Raw genomic sequence first — 6,297 nt, 5'->3', positions numbered from 1 at the left:
GCAAACGCCCTCCCCACTGTGCTATCGCTCCAGCCCTGCGAAGAATCTTTGAAAGACACATGTTTTAGAACATCTGGGTGCTCTGGGCTTTGGAGAAATGATACGCAGAACACAGAGAAGCTCGTGGGTAGTTTATTTCAGAGTCACCTGGTTGAGTTTCCTTAGAGGATGGCCCTGGGAGAAAGGTCAGAGAGACCAAGGCTTCCCCTAAAGATCGACGACATTCAGGGTCTTCTCCTTGTAGTACCTATTCTCGTCCATTGGCACCACTGCCTTACTCTCAGGGCAGATGCCGTGGTCACGGACAGTGTCAACATAAGCTCTTATTTTCATGGTGTCTGAAAGAGACAAGAGTAAGATAATCTCTGATAGCACTCAATTCCAGTGTCCTAACTGATTGGCTAGTCAGGCACCATCCCGCTGGGATTCAGTTCCCCAAATCGTTGACCAATGTGTCATTTCCCTTCTTAGATTTTTCTCACACAGCCCTCTAGCTTTCCACCCTGGGTGAGGTCCCTACGGAATCTACTGTTCTCTTCTCCACTGGCCCACTTTCCCGAAAACCTCCTCCATCTGTCCCTCAGCATCTCCGGGACTTGCTTCACATCCTCGTCTATGTTTCTCTTTAGGGTTTGCCATCTTGCTGGCGAGATTCTCCCTTGGTGACTCCAGTACTTACGGTTGGCAGTGAAGTCCCAAAAGAAGGTTCTTGGGTAATTCTCACAGAGGCAGGCGGTATATTTAAAGTAAAAAGAAGAGTCCATTGGACGATTGCCTTTTAGGTAAGTTTTAATCTGGGGAAGAGGAGGTAGGGGGAGAGAATCCAGAATTAGTTTAGGATGGGAAAGGGATAGAAAGACAAGAAGGTGAGTAGGTGGAGGGAGGAGGAGGAGGTGGAAGAGGCAGAAGATGAGGTAGAGGTCCTGAGTGAGCAAAGAACAAGACCGCAGGTGGGATGGTGGGATGGTGAGTTCGCTTCCAAAGTACTGTTGGAGGTGCTAAAGTGCAGTACCACACGGTGCTATTTTGCAGTGTGGCTCTAGGGCAGGAGAGGACAGAGGTTCCTGGTCCAGCACGACCAGGGGAGCTCCGGGCAGCTGTTCAGCTGAGACGTGGTGGCCTAGTTACCTGGCCAATGACTGCCCAGCACCTGGCTGCTTGAGGCAGAAGGCCAAGCCAGCTCTCACTGCCAGCACAGTGGCCGAGGCCCAGTTGTGTGATTGGGTCACACAGGAGCACACACTGCAACCCTCTTGCAGTAGAGCAGCTCTGGGAGATGCCTGCAGGTAAGTTTTCAGAGTGACTCTATACCCCGTTGTCAGTTTCCTGAGCTTTCCTGGGTAAGACTCCACGGTGAATTCAGTGTCCTCACCAATAGCAATCGGCTCGGAATACTCTGGAAATGCTTGGATTTCTGCAGAGAAGCCTACCTTTGCCTCGGTTCCTTTTAAAATCACATTTGCAGTAACGTGTCTCCAGGAACTGGCATTTTAAAGACCGTATCATCAGAACAGAAATGTCACAACCCACCGGATTTTAGCACTACACATGCAAGTTGTCAAAGATTTGTTGGCACAGTTCAAGTTAAGTACCAGCAGCCTTCACAAACATTAGGTCTTGATCAGCTGAAATCTCACCTGTTTTAAAGGTATCACCCTTTTCCTGCTAATGTGTTGAAAGGAAACAGTATATGACTGTGTTATGTCATGAAGCATCAAACAAGAGACCGGTAATGTGTCGCCAGGTGACTCACCTATACCAAAATACTGACTCAGTGGACTCAATGAGGGTGGCGTGGGTGGGTTTTTTTCTTATGTGTTGGTGACAGCTGACTGGAACATGCAATCCCTGCCACGGGGTGAGGCAGGGTTTATATACAAGAAGAGAAATAAAGATTGCGGTTGTTATATAAGCAAAAACGGTAACTGCAAACAGAATAGAAGCCTCCATGTAGCTGCCCAGGTGCTGGCTTGGCCTTAAGGAAGATGGTGTGAAGTGAAGAGTTTAATCCTTGCCTGCTCTCCGTCTCCCACTGTATCATAGCTCTTTTTTTGGGAGGTGGGGAAGAAGGAGGTTCAGCCTATACCTTGGGGTGCTCAGAGTCTGGTGACTAGCTCTGTGCATAACAGTAGCACCTGGCAGTGCCTAGGGGAAGATTGGCAGGGCCAGGGGTTGAACTGGGACTGGCTCCACACAGAATAAGTGTCTTATTTCTGTACATGTTACCAGCCCTCGCACGTTTATTTTTAACCATTTTATCATTCAGTATGACAGCTTTCTTATGTAATTCGATACATTTTGTTTACACATTTGCAAATAATTCTCTGGTAAGTTTCCCAAATCTTCAAAAGACCAGTAAAATGGCACAAATGATTGGGACAGGGGTTTCTCATAAATTTTCTTCAATATGAACTTCACACTCAAATACACGATTGAGGATAAATTCCTCTAAAATTTACCATTAAGATCTCAATAGCTCACTTAATAAAAAAACAAGTAAGTCTCTGGTACATTAAAATTGATAGAAAGTGAGAATTTGGTGATAGAAAATTTATATATAAAAATTACATTTACCTAAATTTTAGATAATGCTCAGGAGAGCCTGGCAAGCTCCCCATGGTGTATTCATATGCCAAATACAATAACAATGATGGGTCTCATTCTCTTGACCCTGAAAGAGCCTCTAACACGGCACCGTAGGGAAGGAGGAGTAAAGAGAGGCTGCTAAAATCTCAGGGCTAGGAGGAATGGAGACGTTACTGGGCCTGCTCGAGCAAATCCATGATCAATGCGATGATAGTAATAGATAATGCTAGTTATCATTTAAAAAATTATTACAATTCACAAATAAATTAGCTTGTCTGGAACTGACACAGTTTCTTATAATATTTTTTTCTCAGTATTATCATTTATTCTAAGGGTTCCTTATCTTTCACCTGTATACTTGGGAGGTTTTAAAAATAGATCACTTTATTTTATTTTGTTATTAGTGTTCTTTTAAAAATTGAAGTATATACTAGACCGATGACTTTAACATTTATTAAAACATCTATTCAAAAGTAATATTATTCACATTTTTCTCAAGTATACATAAAATACCCTCAAGAGAAATTATTTTAGTTCACAAAAACGTCTAGTATATTTCAAATTATAGCAAGTGTATTTCTGAAAAAAATCATATGAAACTGGGGCTGGAGAGATAGCACAGCGGGTAGGGCGTTTGCCTTGCACGCGGCCGACCCGGGTTCAAATCCCAGCATCCCATATGGTCCCCTGAGCACGGCCAGGGGTAATTCCTGAGTGCAGAGCCAGGAGTAACCCCTGTGCATTGCCAGGTGTGACCCAAAAAGTAAAAAAAAAAAAATCATATGAAACTAAAAATCAATTGCAAAAGAAAAACTGGGAAATCACATATATGTGAATATGTGAATTTAAATATTCTAACAAACTTCCTGCATTTCAAATAATAAATAGAGGGGGGCTGGACTGATAGCACAGCGGGGAGGGCATTTGCCTTGCATGCGGCCGACCCGGATTCTATTCCCAGCATCCCATATGGTCCCCTGAGCACCGCTAGGGGTAATTCCTGAGTGCAGAGCCAGGACTAACCCTTGTCCATCGCCGGGTGTGACCCAAAAAGCCAATAGATAAATAAATAAATGAATAGAGAAATGAAAAATGTATTTAGACAAATGAAAATAAAATATATTGATCTGAGTTTCCACCCTGAAAATCTTTTCCCCTCAAAGCAGAAAAATCAAAACAAAATTAAAAAAATAAAACAAAAAACCCAAACCCCAATATACCAAAACTTATGAGATGCAAAAAAAGTTCTAAGAGGAAAAACACCTGCTTAAGGAAAAGACTAATTCAAATAAACAACCTAATTTTACATCTCAAGTGTTATGGAGGAAGTGAAAAGGAAGGGACCAGAAATGGAAAGAAAGAATCATGCCTTTGATAAATCATCTTATACGCCCAGGTTTGTATATGTAATCCCATTGGTTAGCCTACTGATCTAATTTGCATAAAGGTCTATGAAGTCATCTTACATGCCCTTAATAGGGCACATTCGATTTGATTCGTCATCTCACTATCACTCCCAACACCTTCATTTGTATATGCACCCTCACTGGTTGTTCCAACAGGATGACCTCATAGGCTGTAGCCAATCAGCTTAGCTGTGTTTTTTATTTAATTTAGCTTTTTTACATGCAATTTAAAAAATTAATAAAAAAGGGATTTACAAAGTTATTGATAGATGAGTTATTGAGAGATGGCATACGCAACACTAATCCCACCACCAGTGAAACAGCAGTCTTAAAACATTATTAATCATAATGGACAACATTTTATCACATACCATTTTGCTTATTAATAACACACTTATTACACATCTATCACTTTCTTTGGGGGATAGGAATTGACTTTCACTATCTATTACTCCAATCTGCTGGTCTTACAAAACTTTTGAACACATGTTCTCATTTCTATTTGCATGGAGGGTTTTGATCAAAACATAAAAATTGAATAATTTTACTTTAACTTCCCTCCCATCCCAAATTAGTACACATGGTTTATATGATAGGATGTAAAACAGGAAAATCAATCAAACAAACAAAAATGCAACTGACCAACAGCTGAGTTGATCTTTGCATTATGATTAGAAGTCTTTCTCCCTTAGTCCTGGGCAGTTTCTAAAACACTCAAAGCCAGTCTGCAATCTTTTACACCTATGAGCCTGCACTGTTCCTCCAGAGACTGAAACCTCCATTTAAATGAATTAGTCGTCTGTTCCTAACATTGCTTACATTTGATCATTGTCCCTTAACCTAGCTGGAAGGAGGAAATAGTACTGCTTGAGAGATCCTTTGAAAAGGAGGCAGGGGGTACGTGGATCCTACCTTAGAACAGATCACTTAACAGGGGAGAGTTTGTGGTTCTGTGAGGACACCTAAGAACTGGGGAGGGGGAACAAGACACTCTCCTCCAGGGAAGAATCTCTTTGGGGTAAACCATCATGGATCCTGCTACCTCATGGTGCAGAAGCAGCAAGAAAAGAGGAATAATGCTGTAATGCTTTGCTTGACAAAATATGGCCCTGGGAACCCAGCTCTGACGTGCTCTGGGAGTTGTTAGAAATATAGAAGCATTGACTTTTCCCAGAGTTACTGACTCAGAATATGCTTTTAGAACAAGATTTGCAGGTGCATCTGCAAATCTCTCTCCCACCTGCCTCCACCTACTGAACAGTGGTGCATTTTTCCTTCTGAGAAGTCCTTTCTACACTCAGCCCAAACTGTCATTCCCAGGGCCTTGGAGGAACACCTACAAATTGTCCCCTAGATCTTAGATATTTTTCTCTTCCCCTCTTGGCTCTCTGTACTTCTACTTGCTGTTTACTGCTCTTATCCCTCAGCATTCCTATAACTGGACCTAGGACTTCTTCATTTGAATGGTGGGAAAAGTAATATGCCCTAAGCGCCCACAAATTCCCTAAGGCTCTAACATATTTGAGAATGTTTTATTCAGTTAGCTGTAATGTACAATATTACCATGACAGGTTATATAATGGTCTACTTAATGAAAGGGTCAGTGTTTCTTATTCTCTGCCCCAAACCTCTACTTACCACCATGCATTTCTTCTGTTCTGTATTCACTGTGAGCTTAAGAGTTACCTCTTCCTTTGCTTTTACTTTTTGGGGCATCTCCATGTTCATTTGTACGATTTTTTGACTGGTGTGAGGAAGAGACCTAGGACAGATATTGGCAATCCCATGAGAAAAGGAAAAGGTATAAAGTATTGGACAGAGAAAATAAGGAAGGTTCAGGGTAATAAAATAATGGGAAGGAGGTCAATCTTTCAGCATCAGGGTCCTGCAAGAACTTTTAATTTAGACTGGTATTGTTTTTTTTTGTTTTGTTTTGTTTTTGTTTTTGTCTATTTTTCGGTTTCTCTTTTTGGATTTTTAGGTCACACCCAGCAATACCCAGGGGTTACTCCTGGCTCTGCACTCAGGAATACTCCTGACTGCTCAGGGGACCACATGGGATTCTGGGGATAGAACCTTGGTCAGCTGCATGCAAGGCAAGTGCCCTCCCTGCTGTACTATTGCTCTGGCCCAGGTATTGGTTTTTTCGTATATAGTTTGGTTTATTAGAAATACTTGAATTTTTGATTTAAACTTGAGCCTCATCTATGCTTTCGTGAGTTAAAGATAACTTTAAGGAAGAAGGATGCACAATTACAGGTTTAGCTGATTGTCCAGTGTGGGAGAGGATAAAGTCATTATCAGT

The 6,297-nt window shown here is 41.8% G+C and overlaps 1 protein-coding gene across 1 annotated transcript in view; it reads right to left on the bottom strand.

Moving 5' to 3' along the window:
* Nucleotides 1-207: 207 nt before the first annotated feature.
* LOC105942989 (prolactin-inducible protein homolog) overlaps nt 208-6,297 on the bottom strand; it is a 7,460-nt gene continuing 1,370 nt past the window's right edge. Inside the window, exons 2-4 of the mRNA XM_012932664.2 lie at nt 5,631-5,754; nt 1,593-1,665; nt 208-338 (exon numbers count right to left, since the gene is read on the bottom strand). Of these exons, the coding sequence (XP_012788118.2) occupies nt 208-338; nt 1,593-1,665; nt 5,631-5,754 (328 nt within the window). The remainder of the gene's footprint in view (nt 339-1,592; nt 1,666-5,630; nt 5,755-6,297) is intronic.

This window comes from Sorex araneus, chromosome 1 (assembly GCF_027595985.1).
Source record: "Sorex araneus isolate mSorAra2 chromosome 1, mSorAra2.pri, whole genome shotgun sequence".
Taxonomy (NCBI): Eukaryota; Metazoa; Chordata; class Mammalia; order Eulipotyphla; family Soricidae; genus Sorex; species Sorex araneus.
This window is presented reverse-complemented; position numbering and strand designations above follow the sequence as displayed.